The following is a 24,970-nucleotide window of genomic DNA, read 5'->3' on the forward strand; positions in this document are numbered from 1 at the left end:
CCTCCCTCCCTCCCTCCCTCCCTCAATGGTGCTTTCTTAGAAACGACCAGAGGTAACATAACAGCTCTAATCATGAAGAATCATAGAGTCAAATAGAATGTAAACAGGTCCTTTGCCCCAACTGGCCCATGCCAACCGAAATACCTCATCCACACTAGTCCCACCTGGCTACGTTTGGCCCATATCCCTCTCTCTTTCCTACCCATGTACCTGCCTAAATATCTTTAAAATGTTGTTATATAGTACCTGCCTCAACTACCTCTTCTGGCAATATGTTCCGTATACCTACCACCCTCTGTGTGGAACATAAGAATCTAAGTTCGACTCATCAACACCTTGTACATTTGCTGCAAATCTTGAGCTTTAATCAGGGAAACAGGCCTTTCGGCCCAACTTGTCCATGCCTTCCAAGATGTTCCTGTCTAAGCTGGTCCCATTTCCCCACGTTTGGTCCCCAAAAAGTTGCCCCTCAGGTTCTTTCCCCTCTCACCTGAACCTGTATCCTCTGGTTCTTGATCCCCTACCCTGGGCAAAGGATTATATTCGTTCACCACATCTATTCCCCTTGTGGGTTTTGCACACCTCTGTAAGATCAGCCCTCAACCTCCTGCGCTCCAAGGGAATAAAGTCCGAGCCTGCCTAACCTGTGCCTAAAGCCCAGGCCCTCGGGTCCTGACAAAATCCTCGTAATTCTTCTCTGCAGTCTTTGAAGGGCGGCACGGTGGCGCAGCGGTAGAGTTGCTGCCTTACAGCGAATGCAGTGCCGGAGACTCAGGTTTGATCTTGACTACGGGCACCGTCTGTACGGAGTTTGTACGTTCTCCCCGTGACCTGCGTGGGTGTTCTCCGAGATCTTCGGTTTCCTCCCACACTCCAAAGACGTACAGGTATGTAGGTTAATTGGCTGGGCAAATGTTTTTTTTAAATTGTCCCTTGGGTGTAGGATAGTGTTAATGTGTGGGGATCGCTGGGCGGCGCGGACCCGGTGGGCCGAAGGGCCTGTTTCCACGCTGTATCTCTAAATCTAAATCTAAATCTTTCTTCTCAGTCTGGAGGGGTTTGTCCACTCTTCCCCCCTGCAGCCGTGCCCTTCGATCCCACCAACCCAAGTTTAAAATGCAGGAGCTCCCCGGCTTACGATGCTTCGACTTGCGATATTTCATCTTTGCGATGGTGCAAACGGCAGCGATCCGTGGCAAGCCGCGGCTCGCTTACGGCCACATGATGGCGTGCATTAAATGCGTTTCGACTTACGACATTTTCGGTTTGCGGTGGGTTTCTCAGAACGGAACCCCATCGTAACCTGAGGGGCACCTGTATAAACCACCCATTTGTGGATTAAGTGTGGTGTCCAATCTCACCTTCGCATCTTCCCTTTAATTAACTGTCCACATTAAGATTGCCGAGCAGCTACCTCGCCATGAACTTACAAAAGTATGTCGTGAAAGTTACCCAAGCCTAAACTATAATGAGCCAGCTTCCACGAGATTTTCCGAGACGGAAAATTTATATCCCACCGATACATTACTTAAAGATGGTGCAATAAGAAACAAGACTGCAAGAAATATTTTTGCAATATGTTCTTGTATAATTGCACAGCACTCGTTACCAAGGCTTCATTAGAGGAAGAGAACAAGAAAATTTACTTGACTAATGCCACAGATAGCCAGTAAATTTCAATAAAACAAGCCTCGAGGTTCATGAAGAAAGATACTAATTACTCATTCTTTAATGTGTTGCATGTTCTTCCTCAAAGCTTAATGAAGCTTGTGCATTATAAACATGGTGATCCTTTAGTTACTGAGGATATTGAATATTCTATTTTGAAATGCAGTCTATTAGAAAAAAAGGAGCAGACTTCACACAGTGTTCATGCACTAACTAGAAAGGCACCAACCGCCTGCAAACTTTGCAGAGTTCGCAATGCAATGTACATGATAGATGCATCTTGTTCATAGTCATACAGGCTCTTCGGCCCAACTTGCCCACACATGCCCCATCTACACTAGTCCCGCCTGCTTGCATTTGCCCCGTATCCCGCCCAACCCATCCTATCCATTTACCTGTCAAAATGATTTTTAAACATTGTGAATGTACCTGCCACTACTACCTCCGCCAGCAGCTCATTCCATATAGCTATCACCCTTTATGTAAAAAAGTTGCTCCTCAGGTTCCTGTTAAATCTTTTGCCCCCCCCCCCTCTCCCTCACCTTAAACCTATGTCCTCTGGTTCTTGATTCCCTGACTCCAGGCAAAAGACACTGTGCACTATTCCTCGCATGGATTTGTACAACTCTATAAGATCACCCCTCTATAAGAGTCCCAGCCTACTCAACCTCAATCGTCTCTGCACCCTTTCCAGCTGAACAACATCTTTCCTATAACAGGTGACCAACACTGAACAGCGTACTCTAAATACAGCCTCACTGATGTCTTGTACAACTGTTACATGACCTCCCAACTTCTATACTCAATAGACACGTGTGTAGGAAGGAACAACAGATGCTGGTTTACACTGAAGATAGACACAAATGCTGGAGTAACTCAGCGGGTCAGGCAGCATCTCTGGAGAAAAATAGGTGACCTTTCTGATCGAGACCTTTCTTCAGACGTTATGCTCAAAACACTCACTGATGAAGGCCAATGTGTTGTAAAGCCTCCTTGACCATCATATCCTTACATAATTTTAATAGACAATAGACAATAGGTGCAGGAGGAGGCCATTCGGCCCTTCAAGCCAGCACCGCCACTCAATGTGATCATGGCTGATCATTCTCAATCAGTACCCCGTTCCTGCCTTCTCCCAATATCTCTTGACTCCGCTATCTTTAAGAGCTCTATCTAGCTCTCTCTTGAAAGCATCCAGATAATTGGCCTCCACTGCCTTCTGAGGCAGAGAATTCCACAGATTTACAACTCTCTGACTGAAAAAGTTTTTCCTCACCTCTGTTCTAACTCGGAATTCTCCTGGTAATTTTCAAGTGAATAGTCCATTGGGCGGCACGGTGGCGCAGCGGTAGAGTTGCTGCCTTACAAAGAATGCAGCGCCGGAGATCTGGGTTCCATCCCGACTACGGGTGCTGTCTGTATGGAGTTTGTACATTCACCCCATGACCTCGTGGGTTTGCTCCAAGATCTCCGGTTTCCTCCCACACTCCAAAGACGTACAGGTTTGTAGGTTAATTGGTTTGGTAAATGTAAAAATTGTCCCTAGTGGATATAGGATAGTGTTAATGTGCGGGGATCGCTGGTCGGCGCGGACCCGGTGGGCCGAAAGGGCCTGTTTCCACGCTGTATCTCTAAACTAAACTAAATTCTTCCTCACAGTATGGAATGCCTTGCTTACAGTATATGGAAGACAAAAAGCACATTATTTGTCTTCTGCGCCTTTCCCCCGTGCCGACAATAAGACAAGGTCAACAGACATCAGGGACTTCCTACAACTCTGCTCTGACCTGAGTTCAATTGCCTATGCTGGAGTTGAAGAACAAATGCCAAACAAAAGACTCCAAATTGTGGTCCAAACACAGTGAGACGTCAGCTTGATGGGAGAACAAAATGATCTTCATACACAAAAGATGTAACTTTGGAGGAGACTGGAAACTAAGCAGGGCGTTGATTTTATACTTAGTACTTTCAAGACCACTGTATGGAAGCGACATTACTCCTTACAAGACATTGAGTAATTCACACACAAAGATGAGAGGCACAAGGATCTGCAGATGTCGGTTTACAAAAAAAAAAGACACAAAGCACTGGAGTAACTCAGCGGGTGAGGTAGCATCCCTGGAGAAAATGAATAGGTGACGCTTCGGGTCGGGACCATTCTTCAGAGGGATATGAGGGTGGAGAGTATATGGAATGAGGGACCTCTCATCCTCCTGCGCTCCAAGGAATAGAGTCTCAGCCTACTCAACCTCCCCCTATAGCTCACACCCTTTAGCCCAGGCAACATCCTTGTAAATCTTCTCTGTACCCTTTCCAGCTTGACAACATTTTTCCTATAACGTGGTGCCCAGAACTAAACACAATGCTTGAAATACGGCCTCGCGAACGTCTTATACAACTGCAACATGACCTCCCAACTTCAATACGCAATACTCTGACCGATGAAGGCCAATGTGCCAAACGCATTTTTAGACAATAGACAATAGGTGCAGGAGGAGGCCATTCGGCTCTTGGAGCCAGCACCGCCATTCAATCTGATCATGGCTGATCATTCTCAATCAGTACCCAGTTCTCAATTTTTGACCACCCTATCTACCTGCGATTCCACCTTCAAGGAACCATGCACCTGCACTCCTGGACCCCTCTGCTCTACAACACAACCCAGAGCCCTACCATTCACTGTGTAGGTCCTGCCGATGTTAGACTTCCCAAAATGCAACATTTCTCTGTATTAAATTCCATCAACCATTCCTTGGCCAATCGATCAAGATCCTGCTGCAATTTCTCACAACCATCATGACTATCTGCCCACCCACCCACTTTTGTATCATCTGCAAACTTGCTAGTCTCGCCCTGTTTGTTCTCATCCAATGTTTTGAAATGCCACGTTCATGGTTTCCATGGTTTCGTCTGTCACATCTCAGGCAGTTACCCTCCCTTACCGTTGCTTCCAGCTCTTGCTTCAGCGCCAGGTATTTCCTCCTGAGTTTAGTATTTTCTGCCTCGCCCTGAATCAGCTCCTCAGCTAATTTATTACATTCGGTTTTCATCTTTTCCACCTGCCGCCGCTGGGCTTTTGCAAAATTCTTCTCATCCGCATTTTCCGCCTAAGGAGAGTCAAGAGCGTTTTATTGTCGTGTGTCCCAGATAGAACAATGATATTCTTACTTGCAGCAGCACTACAGAATATGTAAACATGATACACTGTAAACAATATAATAAACGAGTGAGAAAAAAAAAGTTCAGTGTTTGTATGTTAATACACATGCTCACAGATACACACACACACACACACATATATATAAATGTATGTAGGAAAGAACTGCAGATGCACGTTTAAATCAAAGGTAGACACAAAATGCTTGAGTAACTCAACGGGTCAGGCAGCATCTCCGGAGAGAAGGGATGGGTGACGTTTCGGGTCGAGACCCTTCTTCCGAAGGTCTCGACCCGAAACGTCACCTATATATATAAATATATATATATACACGCACACATATGTATGTACACACAAAAAACAAACTATAATAATGCGATAATAACAATAACGGTCTATGTAGTTCAGAGCTTATCTGAGGTTGTAGTGTTTAATAGCCAAATGGCCAGAGAAGAAGCTGTTCCGAACCGGGACGTTACAGTTTTCTGGCTCGCGCCTGAAACAAGCAACGCGGATGATCAACAGTTCCAAAGACATTCGCTGCACGTTAAATTTACATCAGCGCTCTGTTTTGGCAGCCTCAGTAAAATGAATTTAACCACTTCCAAAATATGCTTATTTTTTTCGTTTATGTAAATGCATGCAAAAGTATATTAAGGGAAAAAGACACTGACAAACACATTTCAAATGCAAATTGGCTGCCGAGGTTCTTGCATTACAACAGTGACCCTGTTTTCAATTAGTATTGAACACTGGTATAGAATTAGTATTCAATTTGTAATTTATGCAGTGCATAAGTCCATTTGAAGCTCATGAAAACGAAAACGGAGCCCATCAGTCATTGTGCCTGTCAAATTAAAGTGAGCCTCCACCAATGAATCTCCCAATATAATGTGTAGTTCTATTATTAAAGTTATAATATGGAAAATAGGTTACTCCCTTGTAGCAAGTAAGCTTGAGTGTGCCGTTAGAGTCAATGCACCGTGCCAATCCCCTTTCAGGCATGGTTTCGTCAAAGGAAACAGGCAGCCAGAAAACCACTGGTCATCTCCGTTTCCTTAATGTCAACGACAGAGTGGAGAAGTCTATTTAACCCAAAAAACTAAATGCTGGGGTACTCAGCTGGTCAGGCAGCATCCGTGGAGGGAAATGAACAGATGATGTTTCGGGTCAGGCTGGGCTTTTGATTAACTCTTGTGTTTTCAATATTATTTAAAAGACAAAACGGTTTCGTGCGGCACGGTGGCGCAGCGGTACAGCTGGTGCCTCACAGCGCCAGAGACCCGGGTTCGATCCTGACAACGGGCGCTGTCTGTACAGAGTTTGTACGTTCTCCCCGTGACCGAGTGGGTTTTGGCCGTGTGCTCCGGTTTCCTCCCGCATTCCAAGGACGTGCAAGTTTGTAGGTTTATTGGCTTCTGTAAATTGCCCCTAGTGTGTACGATAGAACTAGTGCACGGGTGATCGCAGGTCGGCGCGGACTCTGCGAAACCGGAGGACATGGGTTTACGGTGAGGGGGGGGGGGAAAGATTTAATAGGAACCTGTGGGGTAACCTTTTTACACAAAGGATGGTGGGTGCATGGAACGAGCTGCTGGAGGAAGTAGTTGAGACAGGTAATATCGCAATGTTTTAAGAAACATTTAGACAGGTACGTGGATAGGACAGGTTTAGATGTACATGGGCCCAATGCAGGCAGTTGGGGGTAGATGGGGAATGTGGGCAAGTCAGTGTGGGCAAGTCAGGCTGAAGAGCCTGTTTCCGTGCTGTATCACTCTAAGACTCTAAGGGGAAGACAAGAGGACTCCTTTCATTGTTCTGGTGGAGAGGGAAAGCGGGAAAGAGCAGATTTGCAAGAGATAGAGAAGAAACTGTTGAACGTCCTGCCAACTATCGCTAAGGAGAAAGGAAAACATTTTGGCGGTATTGATGTGGAAAGTCTCACCTTCAGAATCATCAGAAATGACAGAGATGGAGAAAGTGGGTGAATGAACTAGTAAATGGAAGCAGTATAAGAGGGCGGTGAGAGGGAATAATCCATTAACTAGCCATTAACATCTCTGAAGGCCTCATGTGACCTGAATAACCAAACGCAGGCTCGGCGATCGCTTCGCTCAACACCTGCGCTCGGTCCGCATTAACCAAATTGATCTCCCGGTGGCCGAGCACTTCAACTCCCCCTCCCATTCCCAGTCTGACCTTTCTGTCATGGGCCTCCTCCAGTGCCATAGTGAGGCTCACCGGAAATTGGAGGAACAGCACTCATATTTCGCCTGGGCTGTTTGCAGCCCAGTGGTATGAACATCGACTTCTCCAACTTTAGATAGTCCCTCTGTCCCTCCCTTCCCCGCCTCCTTCCCAGATCTCGCTCTATCTTCCTGTCTCCACCTATATCCTTCCTTTGTCCCGCCCCCCTGACATCAGTCTGAAGAAGGGTCTCGACCCGAAACGTCACCCATTCCTTCTCTCCCGAGATGCTGCCTGACCTGCTGAGTTACTCCAGCATTTTGGGAATAAATACCTTCGATCTGTACCAGCATCTGCAGTTATTTTCTTATACTACCTGAATAATCTTGATCTCTACCCTATCCCAGATATTACCTTTGTTCTCGCCATCCTTCTGTTTCTCTGCAAACCTAAATGAACCTAATCTGCAATTCCGCATAAGGATCATTGATCTGAAACCTTTTGACATGAATTCCCCTTACCTTTAACAAGCTGATATTATGTTCTAGTTTTTCCCGTTCTTCTTGGAATTGCTTTAGTGCTGACTGCGTGTTCTTCTCCTGCTTGGTTCTCAAACTCTGCATTTCTGACTTGAGGTCCGCAAGTTCCTTCCTGTGCACGTCCTTTTGCAGCTTGAACTGGTCGCTGAGGGAAGCAACCTCTCCTTGGGCCAACGTGTGCCTGGCCTGAGCTTCCGAGAGGCTCTTCCTGATCTCCTTCTTGGAACTCTCCTCTTGAGCCAGCCTGGCGCTGAGCTCGGATCGGACGGCGCTCAGCTCCGTGATCAGCCTCTGCATTTCCCCGAGCTTCTCCTGGTTCCTGTCATGCTGCCCGCTCAAGGCCTCCAACTCCTCCTCCAGCCGCTGCTTCTCCCCTCTGGCCTTCACGTGCAACGCGCCCTGCTCGTGGACGTCCGCGTCCAGCTTGCGCAGCGAGTCCTTGGCGTCTCGCAACTCCCCGTCCAGGCGGAGCAGCCTCGACTTCAACTCGTTGAGCTCCACGTCCTTCCTCCTCACGTCCTCCTCCTGCTGCCCTCGTTTCAGCAGGGTGTCGTTGAGCTCCCTGTGGAGACTCTCCACCTGCTGCAGGGCGCATTCGTGCTGCCCCTGCAGGGCTTCCTTCTCCCTGCTCACGCAGCCCTGCTGCTCCATCCACTGGTCGACGGACTCCTTCTGCCTCTCCACGTCACGCTCCAGCTTCTTGCACTTCGCCTTCCACTGTCGGATGGACTCCTGGGCCTTCACTTTCAATTCCTCCTTCTTCTTTTCACTCTCCAGTCGGAGGTGCTCCATCTCCTTCAACTGAGCCCTGGACCTCTCAGCTCCCACGCTCGACTCTTTCAGTCGCCGGGATAAATCCGCAATTTCCAGCCTGGTGGATTTACGCTCTTGCACGCAGTCATCATAACAGCTCTGGATTTCCTGAAGTTGGCTCAACATCCTCAATTGCTGCTTCTCTCTTTTCTCTAGGTCTGAGTTGAGAACCTATGAAAACAGCAAAGCAATGTCATCAGTTCATCGTTTTCAACTCGCACTGACTTTCAGTTTAGTTTAGCTTAGTTTAGTTTAGAGATACAGCGCGGAAACAGGCCCTTCGACCCACCGATTCCGCGCCGACCAGCGATCCCCGCACAGTAACACTATCCTACACACACTAAGGACAATTTACAATTTTTACCAAGTCAATTAACCTACAAACCTGCACGTCTTTGGAGTGTGGGAGGAAACCGGAGATCCAGGAGAAAACCCACACAGGTCGCGCGGAGAACGTACAAACTCCGTACAGACGGCGCCCGTAGTCAGGATCGAACCCGGGTCTCTGGCATTGTAGGGCTGCAACTCTACCGCTGCGCCACCATGCTGCGTTGTAGAAACTACCTGAGCCGCATGCAATGCAAAGCTTTTTACTGTACCTCGGTACATGTGACAATAATAAACCAAAACCAATAAATACATAGCAGCGGAAGCATTGTTGCCTTACAGCGCCAGATACCCAGGTTCGATCCCGACTCTGGGTGCTGTTTGTATAGAGTTTGCACGTTCTCCCTGTGACTGCGTGGGTTTTTTCCGGGTGCTCCGGTTTCCTCCCACACTCCGAGGACGTATGGGTTTGCAGGTTAATTGGCTTCGGTAGAAATTGTAAATCGTTCTTTAGTGTGCAGGATAGTGTATGGGGTGACTGCTGGTCGGCGAGGACCCGGTGGGCCAAAGGGCCTGTTTCCACACTGTATCTCTAAACTACGCTGAACTAAGACAATCCTTGGAATACTCTATTCTACAGGACTATGGAAATTTGCAGAGAGATAAGATAAGAGAGCGGAGTTATGCAGCAGTTACCAATGAGTTTAATGAATGGAAAAGCAGGCTCCATGGACCAGCTGTCTAGGAAGGAACTGCAGGTGCTGATTTATACAGAAGATAGACACAAAGTGCTAGAGTAACTCAGTGGTCAGACAGCATCTCTTGAGAAAAAGGATGGGTGACATTTCTGGTCGAACTGAAGAAGTGTTCCAACCAAAATTTGTCTTTTTCTCCAGAGATGCTGCCTGACCCGCTGAGTTACTCCAGCACTTTGTGTCTACACATGGACCACACAGTTCACTAAGGTCCCAGTTTCTTATCAGAGATGTCCTCATTCTTTAGTGAGCGTGGGTTTTTTTCCTCCCAGCTGTCGTAGATGCTCCTGACACAAGGCAAATTTCTTAAAAATCGGAAATACAGCCAATTTCTCCATTCCTAAACTGCACTTAAATATTAAGATTGCTATCACTATGATCTCCTCTAATATGGAAGAGTTGAGCTCACCTACAAAAATGACTGCCCACCCAAGCAAAGAGCGAGAGGTTCCCAGGAGATGAAGGACCTGTTTCCATGTGTAGGAAAAAACTGCAGATGCTGGTTTACCGAAAAGGACACAAAATGCTGGAGTAACTCAGCGGGATGAGCAGCATCTCTGGATAGAAGGAATGGGTGGCGTTTCGGGTCGAGCCTCTTCTTCAGACTGAGTCAGGGGAGAGGGAGACACAGGTGTATGGAAGGGTGAGGTGTGAAAACGAGAGATCAAAGGGGACAAAGATCAAGGAAAATGTGGAAGAGATCATTGCTAGTTAGGGGAAGGTAACAACGAAGCATACAAAGATAAAGGATGGTGGAGGGGATGGAGAGAGGGGGAAAGCAAGGGGTACTTGAAGTTAGAGAAGTCAATATTCGTACCGCTGGGGTGTAAGCTGCCCAAACGAGATATGAGGTGCTGTTCCTCCAATTTGCGCTGGGCCTCACTCTGCGCTGGGCCTCAGGACAGAAAGGTCAGTGTGGGAATGCGAGAGGGAGTTAAGGTATTTAGCAAACCGGAAATCATGTCGGTCTAGGTTCTAAGAGACATAATCCCGGGACAAATAGCTGGTCACTTAGGTTGAAGTGGAGAATTCATGGCTGCATTTGACAAGATGTGAATCCTTGGAATTCTCTATTCCACAGGACTGCAGATAATCAGCCAAAAAAATCCTTTTACTGCATAAAACGGCAGGGCGAAAGAAGAGATAAGACAAGAACCCAGATAAGAAAATAAAACAGGAACCCAGGGGAAGAGGGAGAATGCTCAGCCAACATATCTAAAGGTCACTCACCAATGATTACATCTTAGAGTAGAACCAGGGAACTGTAGGTGCTGGTGAATACATAACACGACACAAAACGCTGGAGTAACTCGGCAGATCAGGCAGCATTTCTGGAGAACATGGATAGCTGACGTTGCGGGTTGAGATCCGATGAGAGGTCTGAGGAATGATCTCAACCTGAAATGCCACCTATCCATGTTCTCCAGAGATGCTGCCAGACCTGCTGAGTTACTCCAGCATTTTGTGTTCCTTAATGGTTAAATCTTGCACGCGTGGTTACCTACCTTCTTTCAATTAGTGCAGAGATTAACAGTGGTACAGAACAGCTCAATTTCCTATAATATGTTCACATACATGTGATAGGAGCAGAATTAGGCCATTCGGCCCATCAAGTCGACTTTGCCATTCAATCATGGCTGATCTATCTCTCCCTCCTAACCCCATTCTCTTGCCTTCTCCCCATAACCCCTGACACCCGCACTAATCAAGAATCTATCTATCTCTGCCTTAAAAATATCCATTGACATGGCCTCCACAGCCTTCTGTGGAAAAGGGCGGCACGGTGGCGCAGCGGTAGAGTTGCTGCCTTACAGCGAATGCAGCGCCGGACTCAGGTTCGATCCTGACTACGGGCGCCGTCTGTACGGAGTTTGTACGTTCTCCCCATGACCTGCGTGGGTTTTCTCCGAGATCTTCGGTTTCCTCCCACACTCCAAAGAGGTACAGGTGTGTAGGTTAATTGGCTGGGTTAATGTAAAAATTGTCCCTAGTGTGTGTAGGATAGTGTTAATGTGCGGGGATCGCTGGGCGGCGCGGACCCGGTGGGCCGAAGGGCCTGTTTCCGCGCTGTATCTCTAAATCTAAAAAATATATATCTAAATCTAAATGAATTCCGCATATTCACCATCCTCTGACTAAGGAAATTCCTCCTCATCTCCTTCCGAAAGGAACGTCCTTCAATTCTGAGCCTATGACCTCTGGTCCTAGACTCTCCCACTAGTGGAAACATCCTCTCCACATTTGTGCCAATTATTTTGCTGTCAATGAGACACTGCATCTGTACCTGAGCTGAACCTCTTGGACCATCTTCAGAGAGACTATAAAACAGCTTTGAACAACCATTTGACTGAGTTGCGTCATCAATCACTTCATACTTAAGAATGCACGAAGTAAAAGGAGTGATATTAAAACAAAACTTTTATCGAAAGGATTAAAGATTTTTTTTTTGTTAAAAGGACTGAGCAGCAAAAGTACAAAAAACAATAATTTTTAAATCCTGTGGGGGTAAAAAATATATCTGATTAAAAATGAAAAAATATGTAGAAAATAGATTAGGAGCCAAGGTTTAATTCTTCAGAAAAGCACTGAAACACATTATGCTTTGATCTTGATTCTACACGACAGCTTTGCATGGTTCTTTAAAACCATTTCCCCATACGGATGAAAATCTGTTTAATTATTTTAGCATCTGAATCGTAAAATTCGATACACAGGGCACCAGGAGTGTGAGACAGTCCTGATGGACTGGTGAGTGTCTTCCAGCTTTCACTGTTCATTGTGTGTTTATATTTAGTTTGGCAAAGCAGGCTCCATGGACCACCAGTATAAGAAGGAACTACAGATGCTGGTTTATACCGAAGATGGACACAAAGTGCTGGAGTAACTTGGCAGCATCTCTGGAGAAAAAAGATGGGTGACGTTTCGGGTCATCAGAACCCTTCTTCAGTTCCGACCTGAAACGTCACCCATCCCTTTTCTCCAGAGATGCTGCCTGACCCGCTGAGTTACTCAAGCACTTTGCGTCTATCCATGGACCACATGGTTCACTAAGGTCCCCGTTTCTTATCGGAGATGTCCTCGTTCTTTAGTAAACGTGGTTTTCCCCCCAAACTGTCATAATAGTGACATCAAGTCGACTCCGCCATTCAATCATGGCTGATCTATCTCTCCTTCCAAACCCCATTCTCCTGCCTTCTCCCCACAACCCCTGACATCCGCACTAATCAAGAATCTATTTATCTCAGCCTTAAAAATATCCATTGCCTTGGCCTCCACAACCGTCTGTGGCAATGAATTCCACAGATTCACCACCCTCTGACAAAAGAAATTCCTCCTCATCTCCATCCTAAAGGAACATCCTTTAATTCTGAGGCTGTGACCTCTGGTCCTAGACTCTCCCACTGGTGGAAACATCCTCTCAAAAGGCAAATTGAGAGGATGTTCCTCTCCTAACAAAAGGCAAATTTCTTAAAAATTGGAAACTCAGCCAGTTTCTCAATTCCTGAACTGCACTTAAATATTAAGTTCACTCATATCTAGTTTGGCTCTCAGCACAATTGTTGGCTGCACGGTGGCGCAGTGGTAGAGTTGCTGCACCAGATACCTGGGTTTGACCCTGACTACGGGCGCTGTCTGTATGGAGGTTGTAAGTTCTCCCTCAGACCTCTTGGGTTTAGTCTGGGTGTTCCAGTTTAGTTTATTGTCACCTGTACCGAGGTACAGTGAAAACCATCCAGTCAGCGGAAAGACAATACACGATTTCACGTGCTCTGGTCTCTTCCCACACTCCAAAGACGTGCAGGTTTGCAGGTTAATTGGCTTCGGTACAAAATTGCCTAAACAATCCCTCGTGTGTAGGATAGTGCCAGAGTTCGGGGTGACCGTGCTGGTCGGCGTGGACTCGGTTCTTTGAAGGGCTTGTTTGCGCGCTGTATCTCTACAGTCTAAAGAACATGAAATGTGTGGTTGTTTCCCTTCCCCTGACATTAGCTGTAGCCAAGAATAACGTATTTAATGGCAAATTAATAACACCCTCGAAAATAATGAGAATAACTAACTGAAGTAATTGTTGCTCTTTCTCATTGAATTACAAGCTAAATTCTACTTGCGACTGAATATTAATTATCTTCACATGTTGATAACTAGTCAGTTGACCGGCAGTGGCAGCGGATGTTAAAGGGGCCTCAAAGCTTGTCTCTGAGGCTCAGCACAGATAGTAAATGCAAAAATCTGTAGGAAAAAAAACTGCAGATGCTGGTTTACAATCGAAGGTAGACACGAAATGTTGGAGTAACTCAGCGGTTCAGGCAGCATCTCGGGAGAGAAGGAATGGGTGACGTTTCGGGTCCCGAAACGTCACCCATCCCTTCTCTCCCGAGATGCTGCCTGACCCGCTGAGTATAGGAGCAAAGAGGTCCTTCTGCAGTTGTACAGGGCCCTAGTGAGACCGCACCTGGAGTACTGTGTGCAGTTTTCGTCTCCAAATTTGAGGAAGGATATTCTTGCTATTGAGGGCGTGCAGCATAGGTTTACTAAGTTAATTCCTGGAATGGCGGGATTGTCGTATGTTGAAAGACTGGAGCGACTAGGCTTGTATACACTGGAATTTAGAAGGATGAGAGGGGATCTTATCGAAACGTATAAGATTATTAAGGGGTTGGACATGTTAGAGGCAGGAAACATGTTCCCAATGTTGGGGGAGTCCAAAACCAGGGGCCACAGTTTAAGAATAAGGGGTAGGCCATTTAGAACGGAGATGAGGAAAAAAAATTCAGTCAGAGAGTTGTGAATCTGTGGAATTCTCTGCCTCAGAAGGCAGTGGAGGCCAATTCTCTGAATGCATTCAAGAGAGAGCTAGATAGAGCTCTTAAGGATAGCGGAGTCAGGGGGTATGGGGAGAAGGTAGGAACAGGGTACTGATTGAGAATGATCAACCATGATCACATTGAATGGTGGTGCTGGCTCGAAGGGCCGAATGGCCTACTCCTGCACCTATTGTCTATTGTCTATTGTCTATTACTCCAGCATTTTGTGTCTACCTCAAATGCAAGAATCTGTTCGGTTGCAGAGAACAAGAGCCCAGGGAATCAGAGCACGCTCCATGCATCACCAGTTACCCAACCCATTACTGGACCACCATCGATTTGCCGGCAGCTGGTGGTCCAATCGTCCCTTTGATCCAGACAAAAATCCCCCCCCCCCCACCCATTCCCCCTCCCCCGGAAGTCCCCCCGAAAATGTGGCACCTAGACTGGGTGAGGCGACCAATCTCAGCCTCACCGGGATATCCGCGCTGATCGGCGAATTTTCTCCCTGCGTCCGGGTTTCTGGAACTCCGGCTCGGTTGGAGCCGGCAGAGCCGTTCTCACAGCCGACCTCCGCGGGCCGGAATCTCATCTCGGCCCTCCAGGCAGCTATTTTGCATCTGCTACATTAAAAAGTGATGTAGCGTGTGCTGCCTGGCAATAAAACAAATGCACACGTTTCCCAGAGGAAACATACTAAGAGTGCTGGAAATCTGCAAAGTAAAATACCCAGTTGGTCAGGCGGCATCTGTGGAGAGAGAAATGGTTACTTCAGCCCACACGTGCTGGTGAAAGGTTTAATGTGTAAGAAGGAACTGCAGATGCTGGTTTAAACCGTACACACAAAAAGCTGGAGTAACTCAGCGGGACAGGGAGTATCTCTGGAGAGAAGGAATGGGTGGTGTTTCGGGTCGAGACCCTTCTTCAGACCCATTCCTTCTCTTCAGAGATGCTGCCTGTCCCGCTGAGTTACTCCAGCTTTTTGTGTCTATCTTCTGATGAAAGGTTAATGAGTTGAAACATTCCTCTCTCCACAGATACTGCTTAACCTTCTGAGTATTTCCATCCTTCTCTATTTATGTTCTCAAGTAGGGGTGGCACAGTAACACAACTGGTAGAGCTGCTGCCTCGAGAGCACCAGGGACCCGGGTTCCGTCCTGTGTGGAGTTTGCATGTTCTCTCTGTGACCGCGTGGGTTTCATCCGGGTGCTCCGGTTTCCTCCCACATCCCGAAGACGTGCGTGTTTGTAGATTAATTGCCCTCTATAAATTGCCCCGAGTGTGTGTGAGAAAGTGGCATAACAGAACTAGTGTGAACGGGTGATCGATGGTCGACACGGTCTCAGTCTCGGTGAGCCAAAGGACTTGTTTCCATGCTGTATCTTTCAACTCAATCTCAATTCTTGGGAGTATATGCATCCCTTTTGATGTGTAGCACAAACTGAGGCTAATAAACAGCTTCCTGCATCTTCCTTCAGTCACAGCCACACACTGGACTCGGCCTCTGCCAGTCCAATGCTCAAGAGGTGTGTGGGAAGAAACTGCAGATGCAGGTTTACATCGTAGATAAGACACAAAATGCTGGAGTAACTCAGCGGGACAGTCAGCATCTCTGGATGGAAGTCTGAAGAAGGGTCCCGACTCGAAACGTCGCCCATTCCTTCTATCCAGAAATGCTGCCTGTCCTGCTGAGTTACTCCAGCATTTTGTGTATATCTTTACAGCTCATGGTGAACTGATTGTGTATATCTTCAATGCTCATGGGGAAAGTCAATTTTCACTTTGTATCTCCAAGATGTCAAGCAAATCAATACTTACTGTCCCAGAATAATTTGGCTTCATAAAATGTAGGCGCTTGGTATACTCAGTTTACGACTTACATTAACATTAGTAGTAGGAAATGTGTGACAGAATTGTCAGCTTCTATCCAGTGAGTTTTGCATGAAAGCAATGTATCGTTCTAAAGGAATAGATCTTTTGCCTTGATAGTTTAAAGCAACTGACAGCCAAGCAAAACAGGACTGGGCTGAACACAGACAGATCAATGGAGTTATCCAGAAATCCATTTCTCAATTTGTTTTGTTTTTTGTTTGGAAAAGTCTGTTGGATGCAGATAAGTAATTGGCCACTAATCCTCCAAAATGTTTCTACACGAGCCTTGAGTTCATTTCTTTGCACTTGCATTTCTTTGAGACTAAGCTGAGACTAAGGGAATGCATCACGTCGCTTAAAGAGAAACACTTGTTATTTCCTTGTTTGCTTGGATTTATTTCTATTATATGCTTCTGTATTTAATATCTTTTAATATTTAAGAGATTCAAGAGTAGATCACATCAATATGTAGTAAAGTGATGTAACCTTCACAATTAATGGTGTTGCCACACAGGGCAGTTGTTTTACAATAGAACAGTACAGCACGGGAAATGGATCTTTCGGCCCACCAGGTATGTACCAAACTGCATCCGCTGCTCCAGATGTCAACCTATTTACATCGGCGAAACCAAACGCAGGCTCGGCGATCGCTTCGCTCAACACCTGCGCTCGGTCCGCGTTAACCAAACTGATCTCCCGGTGGCCGAGCACTTCAATTCCCCCTCCCATTCCCAGTCTGACCTTTCTGTCATGGGCCTCCTCCAGTGCCATAGTGAGGCCCACCGGAAATTGGAGGAACAGCACCTCATATTTCGCCTGGGCAGCTTGCAGCCCAGTGGTATGAACATCGACTTCTCCAACTTTAGATAGCTCCTCTGTCCCTCTCTTCCCCTCCTCCTTCCCAGATTTCCCTCTATCTTCCTGTCTCCACCTATATCCTTCCTTTGTCCCGCCCCCCTGACATCAGTCTGAAGAAGGGTCTCGACCCGAAATGCCACCCATTCCTTCTCTCCTGAGATGCTGCCTGACCTGCTGAGTTACTCCAGCATTTTGTGAATAAGTACCATTATGTTTTCATGTAACCAGCAACTGTATTGCCTGAACCTTTTTGAATAGTGAAAGGCCTGGATTGAGTGGACGTGGAGAGGATGTTTCCACTAGTAGGAGAGTCTAGGACCAGAAGTCACAGCCTCGGAATAAAAGGAAGTGCCTTTAGAAAGGAGATAAGGAGAAATTTCTTTAGTCAGAGGGTGGTGAATCTGTGGAATTCACTGCCACAGAAGGCTGTGCAGGCCAAGTCAGTAGATATTTTTAAGGCGGAGATTGATAGACTTTTTGTATTAGTGCGGGTGTCTGGGGTTATGGGGAGAAGGCAGGAGAATGGGGTTGAGAGGGAGAGCTAGATTAGCCAGGATTGAATTGCAGAGTAGCGTTGATGGGCCAAATGGCCTAATTTTGATCCTATCATTTATGAACCTGACTTCACCCTTCTTTTTGGTACAAAATTATATGGTTGTTAGCACTCAATCAGGTAACCTGCAAAAATCTGGAAGATTGGCAACAAGTCAAAAACACCAGTGTAGAAATAAGGAACTGCAGATGTTGGTTTATACCAAAGATAGATGCAAAGTGCAGGATTAACATCGGGTCCGGCAGCAACTCTGGAGTAAAGGAATAGATGACGTTTCAGGTCGGAATGCTTCTTCAGGGCCTCCCTGGATCCAACAAGAAACATCACCCATTCCTTCTCCAGTGATGCTGCCTGACCCGTTGAGTCACTCCAGCATTTTGTGTCTAAATTAAGGTTTAGAGAGATATGGGCCAAGCACAGGCAAATGGGACTAGCTGAAATGGAGCTGGAATGAACAAGTTGGGTCATTGGACCAGCTTCCGTGCTGTATGATTCTGTAACTCTAATGCTGATTAGATGGCCCAGAACATTTGATGGCGTACATTTTGACCATTTTTCAATAGATGTTATTTCTATTTGACACTGACATCACCTTCAATAGTCTATTTTTCAAGGAAATGTAGACAAAGGTCCCTAGTCTACATTCCTTCCTCATTCTAACCAATGTGAGAAAGATTAACTGACCACTCATCAATAACAAATGGATAAGCACTAACACAGTTATATTTAGACAGATAAAACCCAATATCGTGTAAACGGAGATAATACGTGGAACCGACCGAGAGAAAACAATTCCTGCAAATTAAAAAATGCATGATTCTTTCTCGAGCTCAATATAACAGGCGCGATGTGGAAAATACTGGAAATATACAGGTCAGGAAGAATCTGTCAACAAAGCAGCACACTTCTCCTTTCATTCTGTTCCGATGAAAGGCATTGATCTAAAACATCAATTCCCTCTCTTCAATGGTGCTGCTTGACTTGCGGAGTATTTCTAGTATTTGTACCTTTTTGCTTTCATAACCGCATGGCCCCCCCAGGCTTCAAAGTTCTAAATTAAAGGCCTAAGGGCCTGTCCCACTTAGGCGATTTTTTAGGTGATTGCCGGCGACTGTCATAGTCGTAGCAGGTCGCCGAAAAACCGCCCCCCCCCCCCAACTACTACAATGTCTACAGCAACCTACCATCTAATCGACGTCAAGCTACCGCCAACCGGTGACCCAATCGTCACAACCTAGGACGTCCACTTACGACGACACTTATGACAACCTACGACCACGTAGGCGACAGCCTACGACAACTGAAGTCAACCTACGTCTACCCGCGACAAGCTTCGACCCTGTCGGCAACAACTGAAGACGATTCACATCATTTTGGCCTCCGGTTTTGACGCCGGTTGTCGTAGGTAGTCGCCAATGGAATTCACCCAAGTCAGCACCGGCGACAACCTACATCACCTGGCGGCAACCTACGACAGCGCCCACGTCAGGAGACGTCAAGCTACGATCATTGGCGTCAAACCAACAGTCGGCAAAAAATTTTAAACATTTCAAAATCCAGTGGCGACTAGAAAAACGCTACGACTCTTTGGAGACGCCTCACGATCGTACAGGCAACACCCCGGCAACCGTGTGGCGACAGCCTAGTCGCCTGTAGTCGCCAAAGAAATCACCTAAGTGGGACAGAGGCTTTAGGGTCAAGACCAAAATTGAGAGTACGGGTACATGTGATAGGATTTTATCAGCTCAAGGCCCGAATGTAAGAACATCAGTAAATGGGAACAGGAGTTGGTCAGTCAAACATTCAAGTCTGCTCAGCTTTTCAAAATGATCATGGCTGATCTGCCTTGGTCTTAACTTCTCTTCCATGCCACGTTTCAGGTCGCGACCCTTCTTCAGACCTGAGTCAGAAGAAGGGTCCCGACCCCAAACATCACCCATCCTTTTCCCCCAGAGATGCTGCCTGACCTACTGAGTTACTCCAGCACTTTGTGTCTATCTTTGGTATAAACCAGCAGCCGCAGTTCTTTGTTTCTGCATTATACCTTCTCTTGGCATCATGTTCAGCACAGACATTGCGGGCCAAAGAGCCTGTTCCAATGCTGCACTATTCTATGTTCTATTTGCCTTCCTAAGCATTTGCTGCACCTGCCTGCTAGTGTTTTGCAACAGGATGGACACAAAATGCTGAAGTAACTCAGCGAGACAGGCAGCATCTCTGGAGAGAAGGAATGCGTGACGTTTCGGGTCGAGACCCTTCGTCGTCTGAAGAAGGGTCTCGACCTGAAACGTCTCCCATTCCTTCTATGGAGAGATGCTGCCTGTCCCGCTGAGTTACTCCAGCTTTTTGTGTCTATCTTCGGTGTAAACCAGCATCTGCAGTTGCATCCTGCACAGAGTTTTGCAACACATGCGCAGAACACCCAAGACTCCTCTGTACTCCACTCCTCTGCAACCTTTCTCCGATTAGATAATAGTCTGACTTTAGGTTTCACCCTCCAAGGTGCAGGTCATCAGATACTCTCAAAATAAACACAACTTGCCAAGTATCGACTTCTCACACAAACTAGATCTGCTGCAGAGACCAAATATCCCCATCACCTAATGTCCTGCCACCTTTTGTCACGTCATCACAAAGGTGGATATCTTACACTCTGACCCACCTCCAGGTCACTAATATAATTCTAATTAAGGGACACGAGCTGATCTTTGGGGCACATCATCCGTTATATTCTTCCAGCTTGAGAACGATTTGTTGATCCTGCCTCAATCCATATTAGCACACGTCCCACTTCACCATGAGCTCTTATCTAGTGCATTAGCCTTTTATATGGCAATTTGGTCAATGCCTTTAGAAAAATCCAAACGCGCTACATCTACATGCATCAGTTCTGCTTGTTACATCCACGAAGATAAAATAGACGTTCTAAGAATATCAAGTAACTGCTGACGCTAAAAGAGTGGGTGGCACGGTGGCGTAGTGGTAGAGTGGCTGTCGTACAGCACCAAAGACCCGGGTTCGATCCTGACTGTGGGTGCTGTCTGCATGGAGTATGTACGTTCTCTCCATGGCCTGCGTGGGTTTTCTCCGGTAGCTCCGGTTTCCTCCCACACTCCAAAGACGTACAGGTTTGTAGGCTAATTTGCTTCTGTAAAATTGTAAATTGCCCCTAGCGTGTGTAGGATAGTGTGAGTGTGCAGGGATCGTTGGTTGGCACGGACTCGGTGGGTCGAAGGGCCTGCTTCCACGCTGCATTTCTAAACTAAATCAAACCAGGTAAGATACAGGTAAATCAAAATTATTTTATAATAATGCGTTGGTTGGTCAGTCCTGATCTTAAACTATCCGCATAATTGCAGGCTTTAAGACACTGCGAAGATGCTTAATCTTTGACAGTGGAGAGATAAAATATTCATCTGGCGTTACAGAAATCTGATTTTTGTGGAAATGCTGGAGCACATCATTCCTGAGAAGCACGTCCTGGAGGAATAATTTAAGAACCAGCTGCTCTTGCAGAGATTCAAGGTCATTCTGGATGGATGAACCAAGATGGGTCCAATTGGCCCTGTCCACAATAAAAGTGATCAATACGTAGCCATTAATTGCAGCCAGCCAAGTGTTTGTTATTCTCCTCCACCTATGTAATTACTGTTTTTCCAAGCTGTTTACGCAGTTTGAGACACTTATGGAAAAGTAAAGCAGGAAAGTGGCACGTACAAACAAGTCCTCTTTTTCAATAGACAATAGACAATAGGTCAATAGGCCATTCGGCCCTTCGAGCCAGCACCGCCATTCAATGTGATCATGGCTGATCATTCTCAATCAGTACCCCGTTCCTGCCTTCTCCCCATACCCCCTGACTCCGCTATCCTTAAGAGCTCTATCTAGCTCTCTCTTGAATGCATTCAGATAATTGGCCTCCACTGCCTTCTGAGGCAGAGAATTCCAGATTCACAACTCTCTGACTGGAATTTGTTTTCCTCATCCGTTCTAAATGGCCTACCCCTAATTCTTAAACTGTGGTCCCTTGTTCTGGACTCCCCCAACATTGGGAACATGATTCCTGCCTCTAACGTGTCCAACCCCTTAATAATCTTATACGTTTCGATAAGATCTCCTCTCATCCTTCTAAATTCCAGTGTATACAAGCCTAGTCGCTCCAGTCTTTCAACATATGACAGTCCCGCCATTCCGGGAATGAACCTAGTAAACCTATGCTGCACGCCCTCAATAGCAAGAATATCCTTCCTCAATATCCTTTTCATGTGTAAGGTGGAACTGCAGATGCTGGTTTACACCGAAGATAAGACACAAAATGCTGGAGCAACTCAGCGGGACAGGCAGCATCTCTGGGGAGAAGAACGGGTGACGTTTCGAGTCGAGACCCTTCTTCAGTCTAAAGAAGCGAGACCCTTCTCAGAAGAAGACCCTTCTTCATTCTGAACGTCACCCATTCCTTCTCTCCAGAGATGCTGCCTGCCCCGCTGAGTTTCTCCTGCATTTTGTGTCTATCCTCCTTCTCCATGTGTTTTGGGAACCCTGAAAGATTGTAGAATTCTCGCTCCCCAGAATCCATTGGAAGGAAAACGATAAAATTGAACGAGGGAAAACCTGAGACGGGACTGGATTGATGGAGAAAAATAAGTGGCACAATTATCGTACACAAAAGTTGCTAACACTACAAATGAACAGAGAAGCTTTAGGAAAATAAATCTTCCACTGCTGTAGCCTTCTAATATATTGACTGGTGTCAGCACTTTACCAAACACATTGTGGAACTGATTAGATTCGCATCACCATGGTAACCTCGGTTTTTCCATTGAGAACTCCAGGAGAATCACGAGGCCCCAGTATTCAGCAAGCTACAAATATTTGTAAATAATTTTAACCTCATGATAAATGCCTGAGCAATATTGTGGATATTTTCCTCACATCTGTAGAAGCACAACTGAATTCCAATTACTGGTACAGAGCTGTGTGTACAGTGTGTGTGTATGTACGCTGCCAACAAACAGGAACCTCATTTAACACATTTTGATGCTTTCAAAGCTTAAGGGGCCATGAGTAAAAAGTAAAATGACCAGCTCAATTTTAATTCAGCACGAGATTGAGAAACAGAACTCTCTCGCTAATTAATTTTACATATTCTAATAGCCTTTGCTCACAAAATGAGTCAATGGCTTAAGTGGGAACAATTTTTGCAGCAAGCTATCAAAATGCCACCTGTACTGCAATCAGGAAAATAGCACAAAAACACAATAGGGAAAAAAAAAAACATTTGCTTACGACCATAAATTTATTTACCTGCCGAGAGGACTCAGCAGATAAACACCAGGCTTCTGCATTTGAGATACAGAAGAGTAAGGGTATTTTAATGTGACAACTTTCATGAAATATGCCATTCGTCTTCTCAACCACATTACCTGTGACAAATGTATTGAAAAATAAGAAACAGCAAGGTGTCTACAACGAAAAATGGTTATGAATTCAAATACCAACATTTATTGTGCAATATAAAAAAGTGACAGTGATGGAAATAGTCAATAATGGAGATAAAGTACTCTTTTTAAGCTATCAATAGCGTTCAACTCTTATGCATTTTTAAAGTGACTTTCCTTTGTCATCGTATTAAAGCCATGCCTAAAACAACTTAAAACTAATGCAGGCATGAATTGATTAACTAATTGTCATCTCGTTTAATGCAATTCTTTGACCAGATGGAATTAAAATTTACTGCTTCAAGTATTCATTGACGAGGGAACTGCAGTGATATAGAGGTACATTACATCCGTAATACTCCACCACTCGAGATGTACCACAGCAATAGTAATTTTAAGTATCTAAAAATATATACAATTTAGAATTATTTTATGCAAATTTTAAATGGCCGTTGCTATAAACTTTGGAACAGCTGAGTCCATCTTCCATAGTTGTTCAGCTATAGACAATAGACAATAGACGCAGGAGTAGGCCATTCGGCCCTTCGAGCCAGCACCACCATTCAATGTGATCATGGCTGATCATCCTCAATCAGTACCCCGTTCCTGCCTTCTCCCCATACCCCCTGACTCCGCTATCCTTAAGAGCTTTATCTAGCTCTCTCGTGAATGCATTCAGAGAATTGGCCTCCACTGCCTTCTGAGGCAGTGAATTCCACAGATTTACAACTCTCTGACTGAAAAGGTTTTTCCTCGTCTCCGTTCTAAATGGCCTACCCCGTATTCTTAAACTGTGGCCCCTGGTTCTGGACTCCCCCAACATTGGGAACATGTTTCCTGCCTCTAACGTGTCCAACCCCTTAATAATCTTATATGTTTCTATAAGATCCCCTCTCATCCTTCTAAATTCCAGTGTATACAAGCTATCTTGAAAGCTCAAAAATACAACTGTTGGCGGCACAGTGGCGCAGTGGTAGACTTGCTACCGTACAGTGCCAGAACTCAGGTGTGATCCTGACTACGGGTGCTGTCTGGGCAGAGTTTGTACTTTCTCCCCGAGACCGCGTGGGTTTCCTCCAAGATCTTCGGTTTCTCCCACCAAAGACGTACAGGTTTATAGGCTAATTGGCTTGGTGTCATTGTAAATTGTCCCTAATGTATAGGATGGTGTTAATGTGAGGGGGATTGTTGGTCAGTGCGGACTCGGTGGGCTAAAGGCCTTATTTCCATGCCACATCTCTAAACTAAACTAAACTAAACTAAACTAAGCTAAACTAAAACATCAAATGGGAAGAGCAGGTCCACAGTTTGTGTATTTAGTAACTACAAGGAAATAGTACCAATTTTATGATTAATTGGGAATTTAAATTCTTTTTGAACCACATTAAGGTTGCAAAGTCATCACTGGGAACAGCAAGACAAAGGAGATAGTGATCAAGTACAGGAAGCAAAGTGGTGCACACATCCCAGAATACATTGATGGCGCCAAAGTAGAAATGGTTGAAAGCTTCAAGTTCTTGGGAATAAGCATCACTAGCAATTTGTCCTGGACCAGCCACATCGAAGCAATGGCTAAGAAAGCACACCGATGCCTCTACTTCCTACGAAGGTTTAGGAAGTTCGACATGTCCCCCAACAACCATCACCTCTACAGATGCGCCGTAGAAAGTATCTTATTGGGATGCATCACATCGTGGTTTGGGATCAGCTCCATCCAAGACCACAAGAAAATACAGAGTTGTGGACACAGCCCAGCCCATCACCTTTATAAAAGGGCTGGACTCCTTTATAAAAGCACTGGACAAGCTAGATGCAGGAAAAATGTTCCCAATGTTCAGAACCAGGAGCCACGGTCTAAGAATAAAGGGGAGGCCATTTAAAACTGAGATGAGAAAAAACGTTTTCACCCAGAGTTGTGAATTTGCGGAATTCTCTGGCACAGAAGGCAGTGGGGGCCAATTCACTGGATGAATTTATAAGAGAGTTATATATTATATA

General features: G+C 45.8%; 1 protein-coding gene across 2 annotated transcripts in view; it reads right to left on the bottom strand.

Moving 5' to 3' along the window:
• Window positions 1–24,970, bottom strand: part of cep128 (centrosomal protein 128) — a 351,185-nt gene that overhangs the window by 226,188 nt on the left and 100,027 nt on the right. For both annotated transcript variants that reach the window (XM_078406913.1, XM_078406912.1), the window contains exons 13-14: window positions 7,534–8,535; window positions 4,611–4,775 (exon numbers count right to left, since the gene is read on the bottom strand). In XM_078406913.1, coding sequence (XP_078263039.1) covers window positions 4,611–4,775; window positions 7,534–8,535 — 1,167 coding nt within the window. The remainder of the gene's footprint in view (window positions 1–4,610; window positions 4,776–7,533; window positions 8,536–24,970) is intronic.

Source organism: Rhinoraja longicauda, chromosome 10, assembly GCF_053455715.1.
Source record: "Rhinoraja longicauda isolate Sanriku21f chromosome 10, sRhiLon1.1, whole genome shotgun sequence".
In the NCBI taxonomy this organism is placed as follows: Eukaryota; Metazoa; Chordata; class Chondrichthyes; order Rajiformes; family Arhynchobatidae; genus Rhinoraja; species Rhinoraja longicauda.